At 45.5% G+C, this 27,654-nt stretch overlaps 1 protein-coding gene across 1 annotated transcript in view; it reads right to left on the reverse strand.

Moving 5' to 3' along the window:
* CCBE1 (collagen and calcium binding EGF domains 1) overlaps positions 1–27,654 on the reverse strand; it is a 314,798-nt gene that overhangs the window by 59,726 nt on the left and 227,418 nt on the right. The window contains exon 3 of the mRNA XM_066602551.1: positions 10,618–10,670. Within this exon, the coding sequence (XP_066458648.1) occupies positions 10,618–10,670 (53 nt within the window). The remainder of the gene's footprint in view (positions 1–10,617; positions 10,671–27,654) is intronic.

The following is a 27,654-nucleotide window of genomic DNA, read 5'->3' on the forward strand; positions in this document are numbered from 1 at the left end:
GCGATTAGAGAAATACCAAATTTATGTGTTTTTTTTTCCGTTCTGCTGCTTTTTTAAAAAAAAACCTTTCCAATAAATCTTTTGAATAGAGAGATTTCTGCCCCAATCTTCTAACCACTTTAACTTTATTTTTTTTGTGAAAGCAGCTATGTGAGGGCTTGTTTTTTGCAGAACAACCTGTAGTTTTTATTGGTACAACTTTTATCACTTTTCGTAAATTTTTTTCCTTGAAGAATGGGTAACCAAAAATGTTATTTTATAGCATTCAACATCCGCGATGAATAACATGTTGTTTTAATAGATATGACTACAGATCAGCAAGCATACTTGGTAAGGTGAGTTACTCGAGAGAGCATCGCCTTTTTCGAGTAACTGCTGGCTCGTCCGGATTTACGGACGTCTTGTGGAATTGTTGTTGCGCATTTCTAACATACAGGAAATGTGATTCCGCAATTAAAGTCTGCAGGAAAAAACGCAAGAAATTCCACAAAAAGTTCAACAGAACACATTCTGCTGTGAAAAACGCAACAAAATCTGAAGTACCGTATATACTCGAGTATTAGCCGACCCGAGTATAAGCCGAGACAATAAGTTTCACCACAAAAAACGGAGAAAACTTATTGACTTGAGTATAAGCCGAGCTATACTAGAGTATATACTAGGGGAAAAAAACCTCCATACTCACCTCCCACCCGGCGTCTGTGTGAAAAGCTGCTTGAATTCTCCCCGCTGTCATCCCCTGCCGTCCTCTCTGCTCGGCTCCGTCAGTGCTGTGTAAGTAAGCGCTGTGATTGGATTGAGCGCCAGCTAATCACAGCTGGCACTCGATCCAATCACAGTGCTAACTTACACAGCACTGACGGCAGGGGATTTGAAAGCCGAGCAGGGAGATGACAACGGGGAGAATTCTAAAGCAGCTTGATTGGCTGTAAATGATGGAGCAAAGGCTGTGATTGGCTGACGCTCGATCCAATCACAGCTCTTACCTACACAAAGCTGACGGCTGGGGATGACAGAGCCGAGCAAAGAGGATGGCGGGGGATGACAGCGGAGAGAATTCAAGCAGCCTGCTGAGACACAGACGCCAGCTGGGAGATGAGTATGGAGGTTTTTTTCAAAGCCTTCCTTGACTCGAGTATAAGCCGAGGGGGGCTTTTTCAGCACAAAAAAATGTGCTGAAAAACTAGGCTTATACTCGAGTATATACAGTAATTGACAAAATCCACACCCGCACTGCATCCTGCAGACAATTATGTCCCATCTGAAAAGTCCCTAATAGACAATAGGAAAAGAGTTGTCTGTGTGGCGGCCGAGCGCAGACCTTCGTGGGGAGACAGCGGGGAATCAGATAGTTGTCAACAGTGGCTCTACGATCTCTTTCCCGGAATATCAAGACTCGGCCTGGCCCAGCTACGCACAGTAGTAGTGCAACAATAGTGGCAATGAATGCTGTAGTTTGAATGATCATGTGATGCCAGTACTAGAGATGAGCGAACGTACTCGTCCGAGCTTGATACTCGTTCGAGTATTAGCGTGTTCGATATGCTCGTTACTCGTAACGAGTACCACGCGATGTTCGGATTACTTTCACTTTCATCTCTGAGACGTTAGCGCGCTTTTCTGGCCAATAGAAAGACAGGGAAGGCATTACAACTTCCCCCTGCGACGTTCAAGCCCTATACCACCCCCCTGCTGTGAGTGGCTGGCGAGATCAGGTGTCACCCGAGTATAAAAATCGGCCCCTCCCGCGGCTCGCCACAGATGCATTCTGACATAGTTCAGGGAAAGTGTTGTTGATGCTGGAGCTCCTATAGGGAGAGTCTTAGGATAGATTTTAGGCTTCAAGAACCCCAACGGTCCTTCTTAGGGCCACATCTGACCGTGTGCAGTACTGTTGAGGCTGCTTTTTGCAGTGTCGCACATTTTTTTTTTTTTTTGTATATCGGCCGTGCAGAGCATTGCGTCCAGAGCATTGCGTCCTGCAGTAATTTTACATAGTCCAGGGCCAGTAGTGGTGGTGAGGCAGGGACAGTGAAAGACATATACAGTCTATATAGGCAGTGGGCTTTTCCAAAAAAATTTGGGACAAAAAATCTATTTGGGCTGCCTGTGACCGTCCTGACTGTACTGCGTCTCTGCTGGGGGTAGTTGTCCTAATTCATACACAGCCAGCTAAGTGTTACAGCAGGCTTGCGCAAAATTCTTTCCTGGCTCTGCGTTGCCTCTTACATCACCGCTGTCATCCTGTCCAGAGTGAAACAGTCTGCAGTAATTTTACATAGTCCAGGGCCAGTAGTGGTGGTGAGGCAGGGCCAGTGAAAGACATATACAGTCTATATAGGCAGTGGGCTTTTCCAAAAAAATTTGGGAAAAAAAATCTATTTGGGCTGCCTGTGACCGTCCTCAGTGTACTGCGTCTCTGCTGGGGGTAGTTGTACTAATTCATACGCAGCCAGCTAAGTGTTACAGCAGGCTTGCGCAAAATTCTTTCCTGGCTCTGCTGTGCGTTCCGTAAGCGAAGTCAGCCTCCAACCACAAGCCAATAAGTGGCACATTAAATTACAGCGTTCTGTTTCTGCACTACTGGTAATACAGCATGCTGAGGGGTAGGGGTAGGCCTAGAGGACGTGGACGCGGGCGAGGACGCGGAGGCCCAAGTCAGGATGTGGGCACAGGCCGAGCTCCTGATCCAGGTGTATCGCAGCCGACTGCTGCGGGATTAGGAGAGAGGCACGTTTCTGGCGTCCCCACATTCATCTCACAATTAATGGGTCCACGAGGTAGACCTTTATTAGAAAATGAGCAGTGTGAGCAGGTCCTGTCGTGGATGGCAGAAAGTGCATCCAGCAATCTATTGACCACCCAGAGTTCTGCGCCGTCCACTGCTGCAACTCTGAATCCTCTGGCTGCTGCTCCTCCTTCCTCCCAGCCTCCTCACTCCATTACAATGACACATTCTGAGGAGCAGGCAGACTCCCAGGAACTGTTCTCGGGCCCCTGCCCAGAATTGGCAGCAATAGTTCCGAATCCTCTCCCACTGGAGGAGTTTGTCGTGACCGATGCCCAACCTTTGGAAAGTTCCCGGGGTCCGGGGGATGAGGCTGGGGACTTCCGGCAACTGTCTCAAGAGCTTTCAGTGGGTGAGGAGGACGATGACGATGAGACACAGTTGTCTATCACTCAGGTAGTAGTAATTGGAGTAAGTCCGAGGGAGGAGCGCACAGAGGATTCGGAGGAAGAGCAGCAGGACGATGAGGTGACTGACCCCACCTGGTTTGCTACGCCTACTGAGGACAGGTCTTCAGAGGGGGAGGCAAGTGCAGCAGCAGGGCAGGTTGGAAGAGGCAGTGCGGTGGCAAGGGGTAGAGGCAGGGCCAGACCGAATAATCCACCAACTGTTTCACAAAGCGCCCCCTCGCACCATGCCACCCTGCAGAGGCCGAGGTGCTCAAAGGTCTGGCAGTTTTTCACTGAGAGTGCAGACGACCGACGAACAGTGGTGTGCAACCTTTGTCGCGCCAAGATCAGCCGGGGAGCCACCACCACCGGCCTCACCACCACCAGCATGCGCAGACATATGATGGCCAAGCACCCCACAAGGTGGGACGAAGGCCGTTCACTGCCTCCGGTTTGCACTGCTGCCTCTCCCCCTGTGCCCCAACCTGCCACTGAGATCCAACCCCCCTCTCAGGGCACAGGCACTACCGTCCTGGCCTGCACCCACACCCTCACCTCCGCTGTCCTCGGCCCCATCCACCAATGTCTCTCAGCGCACCGTCCAGACGTCGCTAGCGCAAGTGTTGGAGCGCAAGCGCAAGTACGCCGCCACGCACCCGCACGCTCAAGCGTTAAACATGCACATAGCCAAATTTATCAGCCTGGAGATGCTGCCGTATAGGGTTGTGGAAACGGAGGCCTTCAAAGGTATGATGGCGACAGCGGCCCCGCGCTACTCAGTTCCCAGTCTCCACTACTTTTCCCGATGTGCCGTCCCAGCCCTGCACGACCACGTTTCCCGCAACATTGTACGCGCCCTCACCAACGCGGTTACTGCCAAGGTCCACTTAACAACGGACACGTGGACAAGCACAGGCGGGCAGGGCCACTATATCTCCCTGACGGCACATTGGGTGAATTTAGTGGAGGCTGGGACAGAGTCAGAGCCTGGGACCGCTCACGTCCTACCCACCCCCAGAATTGCGGGCCCCAGCTCGGTGGTGGTATCTGCGGCGGTGTATGCTTCCTCCAATAAACCACCCTCCTCCTCCTACGCAACCTCTGTCTCGCAATCAAGATGTGTCAGCAGCAGCACGTCGCCAGCAGTCGGTGTCGCGCGGCACGGCAGCACAGCGGTGGGCAAGCGTCAGCAGGCCGTGCTGAAACTACTCAGCTTAGGAGAGAAGAGGCACACGACCCACGAACTGCTGCAGGGTCTGACAGAGTAGACCGACCGCTGGCTTGCGCCGCTGAGCCTCCAACCGGGCATGGTCGTGTGTGACAACGGCCGTAACCTGGTGGCGGCTCTGCAGCTCGGCAGCCTCACGCACGTGCCATGCCTGGCCCACGTCTTTAATTTGGTGGTTCAGCGCTTTCTGAAAAGCTACCCACGCTTGTCAGACCTGCTCGGAAAGGTGCGCCGGCTCTGCGCACATTTCCGCAAGTCCCACATGGACGCTGCCACCCTGCGCACCCTGCAACATCGGTTTCATCTGCCAGTGCACAGACTGCTGTGCGACGTGCCCACATAGTGGAACTCTACGCTCCACATGTTGGCCAGGCTCTATGAGCAGCGTAGAGCATAGCGGAATACCAACTCCAACATGGGCGGCGCAGTGGGAGTCAGCCTCCTCAATTCTTTACAGAAAAGTGGGCCTGGTTGGCAGACATCTGCCAGGTCCTTGGAAACTTTGAGGAGTCTACCCAGATGGTGAGCGGTGATGCTGCAATCATAAGCATCACCATTCCTCTGCTATGCCTCTTGAGAAGCTCCCTGCAAAGCATAAAGGCAGCCGCTTTGCGCTCGGAAACAGAGGCGGGGGAAGACAGTATGTCGCTGGATAGTCAGAGCACCCTCCTGTCTATATCTCAGCACATTGAGGAGGAGGAGGAGGAGGAGGAGCATGAGGAGGATGAGGAGAAGGGGGAAGAGACAGCTTGGCCCACTGCTGAGGGTACCCATGCTGCTTGCCTGTCATCCTTTCAGCGTGTATGGCCTGAGGAGGAGGAGGAGGATCCTGAAAGTGATCTTCCTAGTGAGGACAGCCATGTGTTGCGTACAGGTACCCTGGCACACATGGCTGACTTCATGTTAGGATGCCTTTCTCGTGACCCTCGCGTTACACGCATTCTGGCCACTACGGATTACTGGGTGTACACACTGCTCAACCCACGGTATAAGGAGAACCTTTCCACTCTCATACCTGAAGAGGAAAGGGGTTCGAGAGTGATGCTATACCACAGGACCCTGGCGGACAAGCTGATGGTAAAATTCCCATCCAACAGTGCTAGGGGCAGAAGGCGCAGTTCCGAGGGCCAGGTAGCAGGAGAGGCGCGGAGATCTGGCAGCATGTACAGCACAGGCAGGGGAACACTCTCTAAGGCCTTTGACAGCTTTCTGGCTCCCCAGCAAGACTGTGTCACCGCTCCCCAGTCAAGGCTGAGTCGGCGGGAGCACTGTAACAGGATGGTGAGGGAGTACGTAGCCGATCGCACGACCGTCCTCCGTGACGCCTCTGCCCCCTACAACTACTGGGTGTCGAAGCTGGACACGTGGCCTGAACTCGCGCTGTATGCCCTGGAGGTGCTTGCTTGTCCTGCGGCTAGCGTCTTGTCAGAGAGGGTGTTTAGAGCGGCTGGTGGAATCATCACAGACAAGCGTACCCGCCTGTCAACCGACAGTGCCGACAGGCTTACACTCATCAAGATGAACAAAGCCTGGATTTCCCCCGACTTCTCTTCTCCACCAGCGGACAGCAGCGAGACCTAAACAATAAGTAGGCTGCACCCGCGGATGGAAGCATTGTTCTCTATCACCATCAAAAACATGGACCTTTTAGCTTCATCAATCTGTGTATAATATTCATCCTCCTCCTCCTGCTCCTCCTCCTGAAACCTGACGTAATCGCGCCGAACGGGCAATTTTTCTTAGGCCCACAAGGCTCAGTCATATAATTTTTGTAAACAATTTTTATACGTTTCAATGCTCATTAAAGCGTTGAAACTTGCACCTGAACCAATTTTTATTTTAACTGGGCTGCCTCCAGGCCTAGTTACAAATTAAGCCACATTAACCAAAGCGATTAATGGGTTTCACCTGCCCTCTTGGTTGGGCATGGGCAATTTTTCTGAGGTACATTAGTACTGTTGGTACACCAATTTTTTGGGGCCCTCGCCTACACTGTAATCCAAATAATTTTTTGCCCACCTGCATTAAAGCTGACGTTACATCAGCTGTGCTGGACACTGCAATGGGATATATTTATGTACCGCTGGTGGCTTCCTGGCACCCACCCATGCTGTCGGTCCACACGGAGTTGTAACTGCATGTGTCCACTTCTAAAGAACCCCAGTCTGACTGGGGCATGCAGTGTGGGCCGAAGCCCACCTGCATTAAACATGACATTACCTCAGCTGTGCTGGGCACTGCAATGGGATATATTTATGTACCGTCGGTGGGTTCCAGGGAGCCACCCATGCTGTCGGTCCACACGGAGTTGTAACTGCATGTGTCCACTTCTAAAGAACCCCAGTCTGACTGGGGCATGCAGTGTGGGCCGAAGCCCACCTGCATTAAACATGACATTACCTCAGCTGTGATGGGCAATGCAATGGGATATATTTATGTACCGCCGGTGGGTTCCAGGGAGCCACCCATGCTGTCAGTCCACACGGAGTTGTAACTGCATGTGTCCACTTCTAAAGAACCCCAGTCTGACTGGGGCATGCAGTGTGGGCCAAAGCCCACCTGCATTAAACATGACATTACCTCAGCTGTGCTGGGCAATGCAATGGGATTTATTTATGTACCGCCGGTGGCTTCCTGGGACCCTCCCATGCTGTCGGTCCACATGAACTTCACATTAGGGAGTTGTACCTGCCTGTGTCTACTTATAAGGAACCCCAGTCTGACTGGGGCATGCAGTGTGGGCCGAAACCCACCTGCATTAAACATGACATTACCTCAGCTGTGATGGGCAATGCAATGGGATATATTTATGTACCGCCGGTGGGTTCCAGGGAGCCACCCATGCTGTCGGTCCACACGGAGTTGTAACTGCATGTGTCCACTTCTAAAGAACCCCAGTCTGACTGGGGCATGCAGTGTGGGCCGAAGCCCACCTGCATTAAACATGACATTACCTCAGCTGTGCTGGGAAATGCAATGGGACTTATTTATGTACCGCCGGTGGCTTCCTGGGACCCTCCCATGCTGTCGGTCCACACGGACTTCACAATAGGGAGTTGTACCTGCCTGTGTCTACTTATAAAGAACCCCAGTCTGACTGGGGCATGCAGTGTGGGCTGAAGCCCACCTGCATTTAATCTGACGTTAGCTCTGCTGTCCAGGGCACTGCAATGGGATACATTTATGTACAGCCGATGGGTTCCAGGGAGCCACCCATGCTGTCGGTCCACACGGAGTTGTAACTGCATGTGTCCACTTCTAAAGAACCCCATTCTGACTGGAGCATGCAGTGTGGGCCGAAGACCACCTGCATTAAACATGACATTACCTCAGCTGTGATGGGCAATGCAATGGGATATATTTATGTACCGCCGGTGGCTTCCTGGCACCCACCCATGCTGTCGGTCCACAGGGACTTCACAATAGGGAGTTGTACCTGCCTGTGTCTATGAATTAAAAACCCTGGTCAGGTTGGGGCATGCAGTGTAGGCCGAAGCCCACCTGTATTTAATCTGCCGTTAGCTCTGCTGTCCAGGGCACTGCAATGGGATACATTTATGTACAGCCGGTGGGTTCCAGGGAGCCACCCATGCTGTGGGTGCACACGGAATTCCCATTGCGGAGTTGTACCTGCCTGTGACTATTTATAAAAAACCGCGGTCTGACTGGGGCATGCAGACACCTTGACAGAATGAATAGTGTGTGGCACATAGGTTCCCGATTGCTATGCCCACGTGTGCAGCTCCTGATGGCGGTGGCACAGGATTATATTTCTCATTGCTTCTGTACAGCATTGTGGGCTATCACCCGCCCCTTTTAAAGAGGGTCGCTGCCTAGCCGTGCCAACCCTCTGCAGTGTGTGCCTGCGGTTCCTCCTCATGGCAGACGCACTTATAAATAGACATGAGGGTGGTGTGGCATGAGGGCAGCTGAAGGCTGCGCAGGGACACTTTGGTGTGCGCTGTGGACACTGGGTCGTGCGGGGGGGGGGGGGGTTGGGCAGCATGTAACCCAGGAGAAGTGGCAGCGGAGTGTCATGCAGGCAGTGATTGTGCTTTGTTGGAGGTAGTGTGGTACTTAGCTAAGGTATGCATTGCTAATGAGGGCTTTTCAGAAGTAAATATTGTTGGGAGGGGGAGGGGGCACTCTTGCCGCTATTGTGGCTTAATAGTGGGACCTGGGAACTTGAGATGCAGCCCAACATGTAGCTCCTCGCCTGCCCTATCCGTTGCTGTGTCGTTCCCATCACTTTCTTGAATTGCCCAGATTTTCACAAATGGAAACCTTAGCGAGCATCGGCGATATACAAAAATGCTCGGGTCGCCCATTGACTTCAATGGGGTTCGTTATTCGAAACGAACCCTCGAGCATCGCGAAAATTTCGTCCCGAGTAATGAGCACCCGAGCATTTTGGTGCTCGCTCATCTCTAGCCAGTACCTTTTCAGCAAAGCGTTCTGGTAGCGATGTAAGAAAGTGTCCAAACCAGATTTGATAAAGTAAACCAAAGGTATGCAGTTTACTTAACGCTTGGGTGTTAATAACAGTTCATACTTTGCAGAACTTTGAGTTAGCATTGATTTAAACATATTTGCCGTGAGCAGAGAATACAAGTCCTTACTCTTGAAAGGTTCCATGGTTCAGGAAGATGAGCACGCCATTTCAAGTTATCTGGAGATTCTTCTGGATGAGTATTTGTACAGTAATGGAGGGCTTATGCAGAGTTGATTGTACTCCCACTGACTCCAAGTTACATGAGGCACGTACACTCACTGTTGAGAAGTATTCTTTCAGGTTCCTTCTCCTCACTAAGACTTATTCCTGACCACTTCCTCCATTCCCCGGTCTCCTTTCCTCTTGCTCCTTGGAAGTGTCACACCCCATATCCACGTGAGGCAGACTTGAGCTTAGCCTGGACGGTATCGTCGGAGCCTAAGCCCCCACCACACATCCTTCTTCTCCGACTACATCTCTTTCTTTCTCTTCACTCACTCTGACCACACACCCCTTACCGAACCCAGACAGAACACACATCATACCCACAACACAAAGTAGGTTAGGGTGACAGGGATACGGACGCACTAAAGTTTGGTAGCACAGAAACGCACATAGATCGTCCAAATGTCGTAGCCAAACAAGTGCTGTGGTGGCCATAGCTTTGGGCCACTACATCTGGACCATCAATTTAAAATTAGGGGCTGGAGCTATAAAACTGCATGCAAAGGAAAAGCGCGAGAGTTGTCATCAAGTTTAAAGAGTCTCTCTCACCATCTTTTTACAGACCTATCTGAAATCACACTGATTACAGTGATATGTCTGCTGTGTGGATCTGTTCAGCAGTTTTGGAGAAATGTGCCTTTTTACCAGTAGCAGCATATACATAGTGGACTACTACCAGTAGAAGTTAGAAGTAGGTAGAAGTAGTCCTGGATATTCATGAGCTTCAGGCTAGCCCCACCCAGTCCGCCCTCCAGCCACTGATTGACTGCTGTCTACCTATTACTGTGCATAGTGAGAGTGGCACTGCCAATCATTGGCTGGAGGATGAGGTGGGTGTGATTAGCCTGCAGCTCATGAATATGCAGGACTAGTTCTGTGTCTGATTGCTACTAATAGAATGCAAGCTTCTCCAAAACTACTGTACATATACTATACATACAGCAGACATATCAGTGTAATCAGTGTGACAGGCACTACCTTATGGTGCTCTCAGTGAGGGCTGCAAAAAAGATGTTGACAGAATTTCTTAATAAACTTATTGATATGACCTACTCAATATGGCCCCATTATAGCCTACGTGACTATTCAAATGAGTGATTTTTTAGACGACTGAAAGATCTGCAAGAAAAAAATTGCAACAAGTCTTATTCTCATCCATTTTTGTGAAGTTGATGACAGCAATTCTTTCTGATGAATAATCCCCTCCATATGTTAACCCTTTCCAATCCAATTTGCATCCTGGTTTTCCTTGTGGGCTTTCTGCCGTTCTACAACGGCGCTATATGCTGGCTAAAGCCAGTACTGCATAAGGTGGCACGTTGGATAGGCTCCAACAGCAGGGAGGCTGGCAATATACAGTAAGAGAACCCCGATGGATGTCTTTCAACATCGGAGCTGTATAACCCTAAATCGTAATGTCTTCAGAGGTCAGACAGTGGATTGGAAAGGGTTAAAAATCCAAATAAAATAGCATAAATGATAAAATGGGACTCACCCTCTGGAATACATTGTCCGAGGACGAATTTAAATCCTTTGCAGCATTTTTTCCTGTAAGAGACCAAAACGAAGAGAAAATTTACAAACTGGACAAAAGAAGACGACTCGCAGTTTTATCAACAGAGTATTTAGTGGTGATTGACTCCATTATCAGCACTAGAACAGACATACTGTATACCTGACTGATGTATATGGATGGCCAACCCTCCCGTCATATCAACAGAGAAGAATTAATAAATGTAGCCTTGACTATCGTATCCCAGACAAATTGCAGCTCGAAAGCAAGTCACAGATTTATCGCACAAATGCTTTGGTTGCGCAACATTTCTGAGACTTGAAGTCGCGAAGATAAAGTTGCCGGACTAGGGCTTTGGCCATGTGTGATGAATATGGTAGTGCTGCACTGCAATATTGCATCAAATGAATGTCAATAGGGTCACAGTGTGACCTTTGATTCAACACAAGCACAACAGTTGCAAAAACGTCCCAAACTGTTGGATTTTGGTTGGAGGAAGCAAGTCGCATGTAACTTTGCTATATAGACTGCAATGCAAGTTAGATGCGACTGTGACTTCTCTGCGACCAATCTGAAATTTGGCCAAATCGCAGCTGAAAAATAGCTAGGTAAGAGCAAGTCACACAACTTTTCTAAGACTTGACGTTGTGCAACCAAAATTGCTGTGTAGCCCTTGCCTCAGTAAAGCATGGTTGAATTCTTTCAACCACGCAAGTCCATAGGTTGCATTGGGTATTATGGCTCAACTCCATTGAAGTGAATATGGTTAAGCTGTGATACCTTGTACTACCTGTTAATAGGTGCGGCGCTGACTTTGAAACAAAGCAGCCATGTTTTTTTAATCTTTCGCAACTCCATTAATAAGCACTCAACGGGAAAAACAGTTCTGCACATTTTTGTTACTTTGCAGTGTATGTAACTTTTTGATATTGAACATCCTTTTGTAGCTACATGACTATGAATATTCATTATGAACTGTTTATCCAGGCAGGTTGCTTGGAAATGTTGTTGACTATGCTGAGATCTCATCCTCAGGATCGTTCGGTGGTATTCACACAGATGAGAAGGTCCATCTGGTCCCAAGACACATAACTATGAGGAGCAGCAGCTGACAAGGAGCCCCGTGGCCGGGCCAAACACGAAACATATTGGAATGCAGAGCGCTGAGCTAAGGTAATAGTATGAGAAGTCCAACTCTCTTATCATCGGGGTAAATGAAACACTTGCAGAGGAGACGGCATGTTTAGGGCTTAATGTGACAGAGCCACATTAAAGAAAAACAGCTTTCGGTTATTTTTACAACCCCTGAAGCTTTTTATTCCAGATGATCAAAGATTCCAGCGTTGGCCTCTCTTAGAGCCTGTAACAAATCCTTCATCTATTTATTTTATAAGCTTAGCAAAGGAGATATTCGGGATGTCTAGTTGAGAGTCTCATAACGTTCCATAGAAATCCAGGCCGGTCTACAGCTGGCATTTCAAGATTGTACAGAGCAAACAACTTCATACGTCTATATTAGTAATGATACTCCAGTGCATGCGACAAGGGCAGTAGTTGAGGTGGAGAGATATCCAGGACCAAGAAAGGTCTTGTATGGACCATGAACTATAGGTCTCAGGTTTGATATAGGCCTCCAGTTTCCAAGGCAGGCTTATTAAAGGGTACCTGTCATCACTTTTATGTGAATGACTGATATCTTGAAAAAGATTGCAAAAAACTCTTCCTGTGCTACGTGCGGACCATTTCTCCTGCCTGGACTAGGTCTCCCTTCTCTGGCACTCTGCCATGGATTACATAGAAGACTGCACATTCGCCGGGTATCCTAGCCCAGTGCATGTGCAGTTCATTTGGCCCCTTTGTGGGCAGATTTGATAGATTGAACTGCAAATGCGCCACTAATCCCCCACTTTGGTATCAATGATCAGCAGTGTTGACTCCTATGTCATCGTGTCATAGAGCCAGAGAGGGGCAGTGTTAGGGAACATAGTCTGGTCAGCCCACCAGAGATGGTGCAGCCCACCCACTGGCCTGCTCACTGTGAATTTACATGTAACACGGAAAAAATGTATACCGTCTTTTTCAAGTTGATCAAAATGTTTACCAAAATACATTAAGTGCAATGCTTCCTTGTTTTACGGGTATGGCCCGCTGTATGCACACAGAGGTGATGACAGGTTCCCTTTCAAGGGCTATTCTGGTAGAATTTTTTTCCCCTTGCTATGTAACAAGTCCACAATATATATAACTCAGGTAGTATTTCTTTACTTAGTTATTCCTTTCTATCTGAAAGATCCTGAATCTGTATCTTCAAGTCGGTCATGTGATTTCATTGTGACCAGTTGGGAATTACTTGTATCTCTGTTCTCTCCAGAAGTCATCAGAATTTCCTGTATGATGAAACTGCATGGAATGTACCATGCAGGTTCTTCATGTAGGAAGGACAGAAGCTCCTATCACAGTTAGGCTGAGTTCCCATGGGACAGAAATCCCGTGGAAATCTTGCGGCTTGGCCGCAACGAAAAGCAGCGAGATTGCCACGTGAGAGCCTCAACTTCAAAACCCGCAGCATAGAGAGGAGTGAGGAGTGAGGCCACAACTGAAAAAAAAATTGACATGCTGCGGCTGTTAATTCCGCGCCGCATCGCCAATTCCACTGGTAAATGCTGATGGTTAACTGCAGTGGTTTACATTTTTGTTGTCAAGGTACAGTTGGTAAAACCTGTACTAAAAAGGTGACAGGTTCCCTTTAAAACAGGGAATGTTAGAACAAGTCTAGTTTTCAAAGAATGGGCGCAGCATGAGAGAAGTCCCACAGACAGCAGTGAGGATATAGTAAGGAAGGATGAGAGGGGGCAGGGCTCTAGCTGAAGAGAATAATAAATGGTCCGTGGCAGTGAGTGAGTTCCACAGAGTGGGTGCAGCATGGGAGAAGTCCTGCACAAAGGTGAGTGGATGTAATGAGAGAGGGTGAGAAGTGTAGGCCACTGGCTGAGCCAAGCGCACAATGTATGATGAGAATGAAATGAGAGTAGAGATGCATGACCATGCAGCATTGCAGAGAGCTTTGTAGACCAGTAACAGACTTTTATTTGCTACAGGAAATAAGCAACTGTTCTAATGACTCTTGATAGATGATAATGAGTGAAAGAAGGATCGAGTAAGTTGAATTTCAGAGACTGATCTTTTTGTTCTTTAGTTGCCACCAGAGCTGTCTGACAATGGTTTACTCCATGGAAAACACATAAACACTCGGCTAAAGTGAGTCATAGAATCATAGAATGGTAGAGTTGGAAGAGACCTCTAGTGTCATCGGGTCCAACCCCCTGCTCAGTGCAGGATTCACTAAATCATCCCAGATAGATATTTGTCCAGCCTTTGTTTGAACACTTCCATTGAAGGAGAACTCACCACCCCCGTGGTAACCTGTTCCACTCATTGATCACCCTCACTGTCAGAAAGTATTTTCTAATATCTAATTTGTGTCTCCTCCTTTTCAGTTTCATCCCATTGCTTCTAGTCTTTCCTTGTACAAATGAGAATAGGGCTGATCCCTCTGCACTGTGACAGCCCTTCAGATTTTTGTAGACAGCTATTAAGTCTCCTCTTAGTCTTCTTTTTTGCAAGCTAAACATTCTCAGATCCTTTAACCATTCCTCATAGGACATGATTTTCAGACTGCTCACCATCTTGGTAACTCTTCTCTGAACTTGCTCCAGTTTGTCTATGTCTTTTTGTTAAGGTGGGGTGCCCAGAACTGGACACAGTATTCCAGGTGAGGTCTGACTAAGGAAGAGTAGAGGGGAATAATTGCCTCACGTGATCTAGACTCTATGCTTCTCTTAATGCATCCCAGAATTGTGTTTGCCTTTTTGACTGCTGCATCACATTGTTGACTCATGTTCAGTCTATGCTCTATTAGTATACCCAAGTCTTTTTCCCATGTGCTACTGCTTAGCCCAATTCCTCCCATTCTGTATGTTCTTTTTTCATTTTTCTTGCCCAGATGTAGCACTTTGCTCTTCTCCTTGTTAAATACCATTCTGTTAGTCATCACTCACTGTTCAAGCTTTTCTAGATCTTTTTGAATACTCTCTCTCTCTCTTCCCTAGTGTTAGCTATCCCTTCTAGCTTTGTGTCGTCAGCAAATTTGATCAGTTTTCCATCAATTCCCTCCTCCAGATCATTTATAAAAATGTTGAATAACACTGGGCCTAGGACAGAGCCTTGTGGTACCCCACTTGATACATTCTTCCACTTGGATGTGCAGCCATTTATGACCACTCTTTCAGTACGATCACTCAGCCAGTTGTGAATCCACCTAACAGTTGCAATGTCCATCCGATATTTGGTCTTTTTTTCAACAGGTATGCTATGAGATACTTTGTCAAATGCTAGAGTCTTCATTTGTATGGATAAATAGCTGTCTGCTAAATAAGTGTTCAAAAACAGTTATCTAACATGCATAGGCACCTTAAAGGGGGTTGTCCAGTTGTAAACTATTGATGGTTTATCCGCAGAATAGGCCACCAATAATAGATCGATAGGGTCTATTGCCCAAGAAGCCTACTAATCAGCTGTTAGCTGGGCCAATATGCTTATGCGCTGAGCTGATTTCTGCCAAAAACAGACAGCTCCGTTCCTATTGCATTGGCCAGGGTTGGTGTTACAGGCAAAGTTCTCATTGTGTTGAATGGCCTGTAGTAACAAGACTGGCCACTGCAGTGCAAACAGAGCTGTCTATTTCCTATAGAAATCAGCTCAGTGCATGACAATGCACTGAGAATAGCTGATCAGAGTGTACACCACCTGCAAGTCTACTATTGGTGGCCTATCCTAGGTTAGGCCACCAATAGTTTACAACTGGACAACCACTTTAAGGACTGTAACAGTAGCAAAGAACAGAGGAAAGAGATGTACAATAATCTTAGAAAGGGATTGGAAAGTGTAGCAACATGACCCATTCTGGAAAAGGCTTCTTTTGAGTAATTTTATGGAGTACCCTTCTTTATCTGCTCCCCTATCCTCCATGAAATTAAAGGGGTTTTCCAGGATTATAATATATATTATAATATTGATGGTCTCCACTCCTCCTTGAGCATCACTCCTTAAACAAGGGTGACTTTTACCATCTTAGAGATAAAAAGAACTGTAATATTGCTTGCTCATATCTGAACCTTTCACTCAAAAAGTCTGATTTCTATTACGTACTAAACCCCGGGAGCCTTTCATTGGGATAGAAAGGAACTACAAATCACTTCCTACATAAACGTCTGCTGCACAGGTGACACGCACATGGTGAAGTCAAGCCAAGAAGCCACACAATCTGCCAGGACACGTTCAGCAGCTTTCAGAGCAGAAGACATCTGTATAGACTGAAGGTCTCTACCGTTTCACCCATCATGGCTCCAAACCTGAGTCCTTACTTAGTTTGACTTCATAAAGTAACCTGTTAAACTTACATATTTCTCTTTTTTTGAGCGTAGGCCAAGAAACTAGACCCGAGTGTAAATATCTTGCTGCTGAAGTAAATCTTTGAATGTTCGAAATACTCAAAAACTGAAAGGCACATCCAAATCACGGAGACTTTTCATGATTTACAATGACATTAAGAACCTATTTATGTGCACCTGTTAGAATACATTTTTGCATTTATCCCCATAAAAAGTGGCAAAAATTGACCGTTTGGTAATTTTTTAATACAGTTAAAAAAATGTGACACTTTACTATTAGTATTATTTACTATAGGCAAAACGACAAAGGTTTGGTACCGCGTTAACTTACCTTTTCAGTGATTAACAAAAAGAAACTATGTTACAGCAAGCTTTCCAAACTACTTCGTCTAAGTATCCTTGAAATTTTGCTGCTGCATTGTTTCTGTTTTTAAAGTCATTAAAAGGAATAATATCTAAAGATTATTTAATTCTCTGAGTCCCCCACCCCTCTCCTCCACTAGGGTATTATGGGCCATGTGCTGTCTGTACTAATCTATGGACAGTTCATGGCCTCATTATATGCCTATGAGGAAATGTACATTGGCGATATTTCACATAGAATGTGTGAAAAAAGTTTGTGACATGTTCTATTCCTTTCCAATGCATGTCAATGTGCTACCTCTGCATGAATCGGATAATACACGGATTTGTGTCTGTGTGCTGTCTAAGACTACCTGTCCACAGGTGTTTTCGCATTGCGTTCCCCGCGGCAATAATCTGGCCGCAGGGAACGCAGTACATGCTTGCCATAGCGTTACTATGGAAAGTGTAGCCCCCCTGTCCAGAAGCGGAGAATCATAGCATGCATCTCTCAGATAGCCTCACCGCAGAGATCCCTCAGCTGGCTCCTGCTCCCTGGCAGTGGCTCCCGCGGCGCATACCGCAACACCCATGGACAGGCAGCCTAATGCGAGTTACGTCTGAGCCTCTAGAGCTAACTTGCACACAGCTAGCATGCACCTGGTGTTAGTGAGAGCAATAACATTTTACTATTAGTAATGCTTTTCCAAAAATTGATAAGTAAATGCACCCCGAGCCCAATCTATCCTTCAACATTCTTGGGGGCTGGGACATAGCAGTGATGGGCATGTGCATTCAAAAAGTCATATTTCAAGTTTTGTGTTGTGAACTTTTTGTGATATTGGAAGACAATGGATAAAATCAGGCATCAACAAAATGAAATGGAAAGGTTTTTAATATACAGTAAGGGAAGGCATATAAACCAAGTAGAAACTCAACTGGACAAAGACTAAAAAGTAGAGGTTAAAGGGATTGGACCAGCAGGACCATTCCTTTTCTAAATGAATATCTGTTAGTGATCTGTAGATTGCAGTGGCCTAGGTAGCTGAAACCTCCGCCAATCACCCACTACCACTGGGGGGAAGTTTCAGCTGTGGGCAGCCACATTTTCCCTATGGGTGTTACTGCATACCCACATATATTCAAATACGTAGGCATTGAGGGTCCCCTCTATCACATCCATACAGCATGCTCCTATGGAAAGGATTTGTTTGGCCCCTTTAAGTTAATCATATATGTAGAGATCAGCCAGTAGGTATTAAACACGTTTTCTCTAGAAATATTTGCTATTTCCAATGATTAATAGTGGGCGATGGGAAAATTTTGAAGGATAATATCTGACCACATGAAAAATATTTTGGAACACATTGGTATCAGTATGTTGGATATCAGTAATATCATTTTCTTCCCAAGTGTATAACCGCAATCTCAGTGTTTTTAAAGGGGTCACCCAACTCCTGAAAACACTTGAAAGTATTTCTAAGTGTTAAAAGTTTCTAATACATTTTATTGTTCACCAGGGTCCTTCGCTGCTTCTTGATGTCATATTTGTGTGATGGAGTTTGGTTCAGAGTTGAACCTCCCAAAGCAGGCTATTCTAGGAGTTTGTAGGAATTTCTTGAAGACTTTGTGGGTCTTATTCTGTGGTCCACATGCAGAGCTTTACAATATCCCATGAATGTGAATTCAAATGTTAGAAGGTAAGACATGTAGGCATGTTATATTGGCAGCTGATTGTGGGCTGAAATGGTTACATCAGCACAGAATGACAATAGATTTGTTGGCGACTATGTTGACCACTAAAGTGCAGTAAATCCCTTTAACGGGATTATATTTTTTATTGTCCCAGTTATTACACAATACTAAGTTAAAGACATTGTGCCAAGATGACATCTCCTGTTCATATACACTATGGTTGTGCCAAGATGACATCTCCTGTTCATATACCATATGGTTGTGCCAAGATGACGTCTCCTGTTCATATACACTATGGTTGTGCCAAGATGACGTCTCCTGTTCATATACCCTATGGTTGTGCCAAGATGACATCTCCTGTTCATATACCCTATGGTTGTGCCAAGATGACATCTCCTGTTCATATACACTATGGTTGTGCCAAGATGACATCTCCTGTTCATATACACTATGGTTGTGCCAAGATGACATCTCCTGTTCATATACCATATGGTTGTGCCAAGATGACATCTCCTGTTCATATACCATATGGTTGTGCCAAGATGACATCTCCTGTTCATATACCATATGGTTGTGCCAAGATGACATCTCCTGTTCATATACCATATGGTTGTGCCAAGATGACATCTCCTGTTCATATACTATATGGTTGTGCCAAGATGACATCTCCTGTTCATATACCATATGGTTGTGCCAAGATGACATCTCCTGTTCATATACTATATGGTTGTGCCAAGATGACATCTCCTGTTCATATACCATATGGTTGTGCCAAGATGACGTCTCCTGTTCATATACCATATGGTTGTGCCAAGATGACATCTCCTGTTCATATACCATATGGTTGTGCCAAGATGACATCTCCTGTTCATATACCCTATGGTTGTGCCAAGATGACATCTCCTGTTCATATACCATATGGTTGTGCCAAGATGACATCTCCTGTTCATATACCATATGGTTGTGCCAAGATGACATCTCCTGTTCATATACCATATGGTTGTGCCAAGATGACATCTCCTGTTCATATACCATATGGTTGTGCCAAGATGACGTCTCCTGTTCATATACACTATGGTTGTGCCAAGATGACATCTCCTGTTCATATACCATATGGTTGTGCCAAGATGACATCTCCTGTTCATATACACTATGGTTGTGCCAAGATGACATCTCCTGTTCATATACACTATGGTTGTGCCAAGATGACATCTCCTGTTCATATACCATATGGTTGTGCCAAGATGACATTCCCTGTTCATATATCTTATGGTTGTGCCAAGATGACATCTCCTGTTCATATACCATATGGTTGTGCCAAGATGACATCTCCTGTTCATATACCATATGGTTGTGCCAAGATGACATCTCCTGTTCATATACCATATGGTTGTGCCAAGATGACATCTCCTGTTCATATACACTATGGTTGTGCCAAGATGACATCTCCTGTTCATATACACTATGGTTGTGCCAAGATGACATCTCCTGTTCATATACACTATGGTTGTGCCAAGATGACATCTCCTGTTCATATACCATATGGTTGTGCCAAGATGACATTCCCTGTTCATATATCTTATGGTTGTGCCAAGATGACATCTCCTGTTCATATACCATATGGTTGTGCCAAGATGACATCTCCTGTTCATATACCATATGGTTGTGCCAAGATGACATCTCCTGTTCATATACCATATGGTTGTGCCAAGATGACATCTCCTGTTCATATACCATATGGTTGTGCCAAGATGACATTCCCTGTTCATATACCATATGGTTGTGCCAAGATGACATCTCCTGTTCATATACACTATGGTTGTGCCAAGATGACATCTCCTGTTCATATACCATATGGTTGTGCCAAGATGACATCTCCTGTTCATATACCATATGGTTGTGCCAAGATGACATCTCCTGTTCATATACCATATGGTTGTGCCAAGATGACATCTCCTGTTCATATACACTATGGTTGTGCCAAGATGACATTTCCTGTTCATATACACTATGGTTGTGCCAAGATGACGTCTCCTGTTCATATACACTATGGTTGTGCCAAGATGACATCTCCTGTTCATATACCATATGGTTGTGCCAAGATGACATTCCCTGTTCATATACCATATGGTTGTGCCAAGATGACATCTCCTGTTCATATACCATATGGTTGTGCCAAGATGACATTCCCTGTTCATATACCATATGGTTGTGCCAAGATGACATCTCCTGTTCATATACCATATGGTTGTGCCAAGATGACATCTCCTGTTCATATACACTATGGTTGTGCCAAGATGACATTTCCTGTTCATATACACTATGGTTGTGCCAAGATGACGTCTCCTGTTCATATACACTATGGTTGTGCCAAGATGACATCTCCTGTTCATATACCATATGGTTGTGCCAAGATGACATTCCCTGTTCATATACCATATGGTTGTGCCAAGATGACATCTCCTGTTCATATACCATATGGTTGTGCCAAGATGACATTCCCTGTTCATATACCATATGGTTGTGCCAAGATGACATCTCCTGTTCATATACCATATGGTTGTGCCAAGATGACATCTCCTGTTCATATACCATATGGTTGTGCCAAGATGACATCTCCGGTTCATATACCATATGGCTGTGCCAAGATGACATCTCCTGTTCATATACCCTATGGTTATGCCAAGATGACATCTCCTGTTCATATACCATATGGTTGTGACAAGATGACATCTCCTGTTCATATACCCTATGGTTATGCCAAGATGACATTTCCTGTTCATATACCCTATGATTGTGCAAAGACGGCATCCGATGTTAAAATGCAAATACTCGGCTGATCAACTGTACATATTCCTCTCTAGCCAGGGAGATGTACAGCAAGCCAACAAGGACGAATGACCGTATGAACAATCCTCGGTCCCTATACCAGTGATTCCCAGCCTGTGTAAAAGAAAAGTAAGTGAGTGTGAATCCACATCCTTGTCGATTGGTGCTCATTACACAAGGCTGAGAATCAGCCGGTGTAAAAGGACCCTAAAGGTCCCTTCCTTCACACAGAGCAATTATCGTTCAGTTGCTCAGAAAAGCCACTGATGCGTACAAACAGCAGTTGTTTGTTTGCTTTTACACATAATGCTCATTAGTTGTTTGCCAACATATCATTAGTAAGGGGAATCCCCATGCAAATTAGTTCACAAAACTTTTAAGTAAGAACAACTGTGACTTTATACTAGGCAACTTGTAATCAACCAGCGACTATTTTTTAGGTGAGTTGAAATAAGTGACTAGTGATCAAAGTAACGCTCGTCACCCTGTTAGTGGCTACGTTTACACGGAATGACTATCGTTTGCATTTGCTGTTTCAAGCGTTCCGTATAAAGCCACCCTAAGCTGGTTGGTATAATAGGCGGATCCCAAAAAACTAAAAAGTTACAGGTGACTCAGGTAGATTGTTTATATGGAAAGCAATTTTTTGTTAAAGTTGCAGGAAGGTGAATCCAATTCGATGACTGTGCATATTCCATTTCACACATGAAGTTACGGTCTGTTGCCGTTATTTTAAAATGCTCATGGGTCCTGATCGTTAAGTATGGTTCTAATTAGTGTTTTGTTAATTTGAACGTCAACTCTATGACATACTTTATGGAAATTTCTGTGGCTTCAGATAACTCAAGGCTGTCTGTACAGTTGGACTTTGTTATTATTATGCCTGCTGCGTGGAAACATACTGTATGAATAAATATTTGGCGCCAGAAGCTTTTTAAGTATCAAAAATATGCATTACATCATGATCTGTTCAAGTTCAAGCAACGTCTCCTCTTTACCGTGCTTCTAAGGCCATTTTTATATTCTCCTTAGTGCTTATGGAAGCATGAAGGCTTCCATAATGTGAGAAGACAAACAAAACATAAAACATCAAACCAGAGGGGGCTCAAACTATCTGAAGACTGATAGCCAGACAGCTAATTAGATATGTCCCGAGCTGTCGCCACATTACCGAATGAAGGGGGGATGGGGGGGGGGGGGGGGGAACAGAGCAGAATTTTTCAATAATGATAAATTAATAAGTGTTTTAGTTTTTTACTGTTTAGCTGTTTCTAACAAAATTACCAGAGACTAGAGGAGATCTGCAGAGTGATCTTTGCTATGTGTAGGCATCACTGCTGTGAGGCGGCACTAAAGGGGCATCATAATCATAATACTGTGATGGGGGCACTAAGGAGATAATACATCCTACTGATCATGTTGTGTGTGTGTGTGGGGGGGAGGGGGCACTTATAGGGACATCACTACTATAAAGCGGTACTATGGGAGCAGGCATTCTTACTGTGAGAGGGGAACCAAGAAGGCATCCTTTGTCCGGAGGACCTATGGTAGCATCCTCACTGTGTGGGTTTCACTAATGGGGCATCCTTACTATGTGAGAGGCACTAATGGAGCAAGATAACTGTGAGGGAGTATTATAGTGATATCCCATGTGAGGGGTGCACTAAGGGGGCGCTAAGAAGTCAATGCATCCAATGTCAGTTTAACTAAGGGGCACCCTAACTATTTGGGGAGATCAATATTGTGGTGGAAAACTGAAGGGGCATCAAAATGTAATGAGGCACTAAGGAGATAATACATCATAATTGTCATATTGTGTGGGGGTCACTAATAGGGGCATCACTATTGTAAAGGGGTACAATGTAGGCAGGTATCCTTACTGTGAGGGGAGCACTAAGAAGGCATCTTTTGTCAGGAAGCGTTATGGGGGTATCCTCACTGCGTGGGTTTCACTGATGGGGCATCCTTACTGTGTGGGAGGCAATAATGGATGGAGACAACTGTGAGGGGGCACTTTGGTAACATCCCATGTGAGGGGTGCAATATGGGGGCATTCTTAATGTGTGGAAGGCACTAAGACAATGCATACCATATTAGTTTAACTAAGGGGCACCCTTACTGTATGGGGGCATCACTAATGTGCGGGGACACTAAAGCAGCATCAAAATGTGATGGGCACTAAGGAGACAATACATCATACTGATCATATTGTGTGGGTGGAGCACTAATAGGGGCATTACTACTGTAAAGGGGCACAATGGGAGCAGGTATCCTTACTGTCAGGGCCAATAAGGAGACAATTGATCATACTGATTATATTGTGTGGGGTCACTAATAGGGGCATCACTACTTTAAAGGGACACTATGTGGGAAGGTATGCTTACTTTGAGGGGGGCACAAAGAAGGCATCCTTTGACAGGAAGGACTATGGAGGCATCCTTACTATGTGGATTTCACTAAGGGGGCACTATATTTCACTAAGTGTATAGAGCACTTTAACATTGAAATATTCTCCCTTTTTTCATTCTTTGAACGTTGGCAGGTTTCTATATACGGAATATCTGCGCCAGTGTTATTATATGTGGGCAGACAATGTACATCTGTATTGCCCCTTAGGTCATTCTTCCTGACAGAAGCAAGCTAACATTATACATAGTGTCAGTACATTTACTAACACTCGGCATCCATGAGCATCAGACATTTAGCATTAGTAGCAGATGACTTGGAGTAAATAGACTCCGTCTGAATTCCTTCTGAAGACGACTTTGTACATATACTGTATATATTACCCTGTGACATATATTTGGAGCTGCGGATCCATTAGTAGCATCTGGTTGAGATTAAGGCTCAATAAAGTGAAATAAAGCCACCCTCCGGCAGGTGATACGTCTTTGATGATGAAAAAAAGAAAACGCTTTTCCTGGCCTGTTTCATAATATCTGACCTTAGAACATAGCACGGGGCCTGATAATGAGGCCGCCGTTGAATCGGCCAGGGCCGACTTCACTCCATATGAACGTCCACCTGTGATGGGGAAGTTTCAACATTCCACCCAAATACTACAGTATATCTCTTCTACAGGGCGGCCACGGGTAAGGAGGCCGACAGCACACTCTTAAGAAAGCTGTCCAAAAGACAATCTGTCTTTGTTGCCGGTAGCAACCAATCACAGCGCAGCTTTCATCTCTTATACTGCTGTTGTAAAATGAAAGCTGTGCTGTGATTGGTTGCTATGGGCAACAAAGACAGATTGTCCTTTACACAACTTTCATAAGAGTTGGTGCTGATGCTCCGGATCAGGTTATCATTAAGAATATCTCTGTACTTTGCTCCATTCAGCTTTCCATCAACCCTGACCAGTCTCCCTGTCCCAGCCACTGGAAACACCCCATTGCATCATGCTGCCATGACCAGGCTTCACTGCAGGGATGGTGCTGGGCAGGTGATGGTTTCATCCAGATATAATGCTAAGGCCACTCTCACACATGCCGCTTTTTACCGTGATTAGCGTGTCGTCCCGAACGCCGCGCTAACCGCAGTACAACGTCGCTATTGATTTCAGTGGGGCCCCGCAGACATGTGCCCGAATGCGGTGTTTCTAACGCCATGATTTTCAAGCACTGTTTGTTTTATTTCTGTGCGTTTTAGCACTTTTTTACGCACCTCATCACCCAGCACAATGATAAGGTGCGTTAAAAAGCACCGCTCAAAATCGCTGTAAAAATGCCCCGATTTCTAGCGGTGTTTTCTGAATGCATGTGTGAGAGTGGCCTTACAATTAAGGTTAAAAAGTTCAATCTTGGTTTCATCAGACCTGAGAATCTTGTTTCCCACAGTCAGAGACCTTTAGATGCTTTTTGGTAACTCCAGGTGGCTTCCATGCGTCTTTTACTGAGGAGAGGCTCCTATCTGGCCACTCTGCCATAAAGTCCAGATTGGTGGAGACCACAGTGATGGTTGACCTTCTGGAAGTTTCTCCCATCTGCATACAGGATCTCTGGAGCTCAACCAGAATGACCATTGGGTTCTTAGTCTCCTCTCTTACCAAGGCCATTCTCCCAGATGACTTAGATTGGTAGGTTGGCAGCTCTAGGAAGATCCCTGGTTGTTCCAAACTTCTTCCATGTAAGAATTCTGGAGGCTGCTGGGCTCTTGGGAACTTTCAGTGCAGCAGAAAATGTTTTTGCAGCCTCCTCCAGATGTGTGCCTCCACACAGTCCTGTCTCTGAGCTCTGTAGGCAGTTCTTTCCTCTACGTGGCTTGGTTTTGGCTCTGATATGCATTGTGAGCTGTGACACCTTATATAGATGGGTGTGTCTTTTAAAATGATGTCCAATCTACTGAATTGACTGCAGGTGACTCCAATCAAGGTGGAGAAACATCTCAAAGATGATCAAAAGAACTAGGAATTAAAAATAGGCTAAATTTCTAACATTCTGATGTCACAGTCATTATGGGGTACTGAGTGCAGATTTTTTTTTAATTTGCACAAGGCCGCAATATAACAAAATGTAATATAGTACAAGGGCTTCAACAGACAAATGTGACAGGCCACGATTATGCTCGCGAGAATTTCCCACACATAACGCAGAGAATAGAATCCACTGATTTCAATCGGTTCATTCTCACATCCTTTTTTTCAGCCTGTTGTTTTCGCGGGGGCAAAAAAATTGTTCCTGCCCTATCGTATCCATGTTTGAGCACCAGAGAGCTCCATAGAGGTCCATGGGGAGGTGGGCAAACACAAACATTTGCCTGCACGAGAATGCACTAAACACAGCATATACCCGCAATCACCAACAGCCTTGTTAGGCAAATTAGTTTTTTAAAGCAGGGCAGGGTGATTCCCCCGCCCATGTGAACAAGCGGTGCCTGCGCAAATACACTTCATATTTGCGCAGGCACGAGCGCTAAATGCACTTACTAGCTGTGCAGGAACAAGTGTACTGTGTATCAAGTTCATCTGTCGAAGCCACAAGGGTTTGAAGACTTTCCAGACCAACGAACGAATAGATAGATAGATAGATAGATAGATAGATAGATAGATAGATAGATAGATAGATAGATAGATAGATAGATAGATAGATAGATAGCATGTTGGTCCACGTTTTTGGGTGATCATATCTTTCAGATGTTGGGGGAATAAATAAAACAAGTTGGTGAACATCCTCCAAACTCAACTCCACCCATGCCCGCTGCCACAGCTTCGTCAGTTGGTGCACAATTTGCGGATAAGTGGAAGCAGATCTCACAGCCCTTTCCAGCATATCCCAAATATTTTCACCAGTCAATTACTTTGGCACCACCAGCCCATTTAAACCTAACAGTATACCCATGGGATACAGTTTCATGCTTTTTACGCATGATGCAGACAATCCATATGGTTTAGCAGGAAATGAGAATCATCACTCCAGATGACCATCTTCCATGTGTCTAAGTCCATTGACATCTTTCCTGGACTCACGCAAGGCATTGTTAGCATTGCTGGGGTCATAAGTGACACTCTTGTCAGTCTTCGACTACTGAACCGCAGTTGATGTAAGGTATGACACAAGGTCAATCTTTGTGGAAACTTGTCTAACTTCCCCACTGTTCTACTGGGTCAGTTGGTCCACTGTGGCACATTGCTGCTGAGATACCAATTGCACCACCCGATTCTTGCCAAGCATGGTGTGCTGCTGTGTGATCTTATGCTGGATATCTGTCCATGGTTCAACCGGTCTTGGTACACTCTTGATACTGTCATTCAAGAACAGCCAACAGGTGCAACTGTTTCATAAGTACTGGCACCACACCTCAGGGCATCAACAATCTGCCTGCAGTCAAAGTCACTCAAGTCACCATGTTTATTCATGGCTGCCAAATGGTCCCATTGAGATAGATAGATAGATAGATAGATAGGAGCTAATTTTTCCTCTTCTGAATCAATGATATAGAACAGATTACAACAAGTCTAAGATGCCAACTGTTTTTCTTTGATCGTGGTTTGCTTTTGGCATCTACACTACAAATACATATGTTGGAAGAAATACCAGTTTCCCAAATGTTCTTCTTCTGTGCATTACATCACGTCATGTGGCGCTGACATAATTCACTTTTTTTAAACTCCGAATTTCTTCTAGCAGCAGGTTTGTGGGGGCAGGAATCTTAAGTGTTGTGAAATAGAGTATGACCTTCACAACCAACAAAGCCACCAGGCTTGATGGACTCTGTCCCAGTGACCTTGCGTTGCCAACTATTTTTATTACTTGACTTGTGCCATGAATTATAGGAAAAATGTAACGTAAATTAAGTACCGAAATGCTAAGTCAGATTAAATCAGCAGAATTTTGGGGTCGAAGATGAAAAAAAATGATGTGTGCAGAAATAGAAATGGCAAGGAGACAAAAATGTATTCACATTTCGTTTTAGAGAAAAGTTACTGTAAGTGCTGAGAAACGAATAGTTAATGAAAAAAATTTCATAAGTCGAAAGGAAACTTCATAAAAACTGTGTTATCACAAAGTTTACTGCTATAGACGGCTATAGGCAATGAAGGAAACTGACTTAAAAGGGTTGTGCTAAGATGGCATCCCCTATACAAAAACACTATTAGGGTATAAACCATCATAGAGAAAGGGTCCCTACTTGGGACCCCTCTATGACCCAGAGAAGAGCGGCTCAGTAAGGGCGGCTCCCACTCTGGAGGACCTTCTGTTGTCCT

Source organism: Eleutherodactylus coqui, chromosome 5, assembly GCF_035609145.1.
Source record: "Eleutherodactylus coqui strain aEleCoq1 chromosome 5, aEleCoq1.hap1, whole genome shotgun sequence".
Taxonomy (NCBI): Eukaryota; Metazoa; Chordata; class Amphibia; order Anura; family Eleutherodactylidae; genus Eleutherodactylus; species Eleutherodactylus coqui.